Source organism: Gadus chalcogrammus, chromosome 14, assembly GCF_026213295.1.
Source record: "Gadus chalcogrammus isolate NIFS_2021 chromosome 14, NIFS_Gcha_1.0, whole genome shotgun sequence".
Taxonomy (NCBI): Eukaryota; Metazoa; Chordata; class Actinopteri; order Gadiformes; family Gadidae; genus Gadus; species Gadus chalcogrammus.
Window position 1 is genome coordinate 3735029 of NC_079425.1, and position 1203 is coordinate 3736231.

Consider the following 1203-nt stretch of genomic DNA (forward strand, 5'->3'; position numbering starts at 1 on the left):
CGGGGACGTTAAGGGCCACGCCGTTGCCGGGACACCGATTACCTCGGCTGTTGTTCTCATTGGTTCAAATTAGCGTCAAATGAGGAGAGTTAGCATGTCACCGTCACCTGGCAGCGATTTGAGCCAATCAGAAGCAGTAATTGCGCCGGTTTGAGTCTGGTGCAGCACTTCCTGGGGCGTTGCAGTTTAACTTGATAATGGGAGCATGGAAGCACCTGCTCCTATCCTCCCGACCGCTTATTGGGATAAACCATAATAAGCCTACTTAAATAGATGCATGAATTACAGACACACACACCAAACACAACGAACACACACACACCGAACACACACACACGTACACGCCATCACACAACGTCACGTAAACGTTACACCACACGAACACACACACACCCAAAACACACACACGCACAACAACACACGCACCACACCACACACGCACCACAACACACACACACCACAAACAGCCACACCACCACACTACACACCCACACCCACAAACAACACACACACACACACACACACACACACGCACACCCACCAAGCATCGTCCGTTGACACACACAGCCCCCGCCTCCTTGCTACAGGAAGTTCCGTCCAACACGCGGCCAAAGTTGAAGTAGAAGTTGTGCCCATGGGCAAGGCAGCTCAGCTCACACGGGTTGGACCCTGCAGCGGGGAGAAGGGGTGACCTGGGTCAATATGAGGCAGGGGGGGGGGGTGGGGGGAGGGATAGGGGTCAGAGGTCGCTGAGGGGAGATGGAGTTATGAAAAACGAGGCGGTGTTGTCGGTGGCGGAGGGAGGGGAGGGGGTAAAGACTTGCAGATGTCTTGGCGGGGAATGGAGCAGCAGGTGGGATAAACTGGCAGAGCGCAGACTGAACCAAGGGGGGAGAACCGGCCCGTAGTCCACTATGGACTCATGGAGGGGTAGGGGTGCATGGGTATAGAGAGAGACACAGAGATAGAGGGATACAGACATCGATAGATAGAAATAGATAACTGGATGGATAGATACAACTTTATTGATCCTCCAGGGGTGTGTGTGTGTGTGGGGGGGGGGATATTGGGTGTGAACATGAAAATGGAACAAACATTGAAATGTACGTTTAGATAGTCAGAATGATGTTCTTGGGGTTGTGGGTGTGTGGTGTGTGTGTGGTGTGTGTGTGTGGTGGGGTGTGGGTTGTGTGTGTGTGTGTG

General features: G+C 53.1%; 1 protein-coding gene across 1 annotated transcript in view; it reads right to left on the minus strand.

Moving 5' to 3' along the window:
• adamtsl5 (ADAMTS like 5) overlaps positions 1–1203 on the minus strand; it is a 14884-nt gene that overhangs the window by 12687 nt on the left and 994 nt on the right. Inside the window, exon 2 of the mRNA XM_056608013.1 lies at positions 542–669. Coding sequence (XP_056463988.1) covers positions 542–669 — 128 coding nt within the window. The remainder of the gene's footprint in view (positions 1–541; positions 670–1203) is intronic.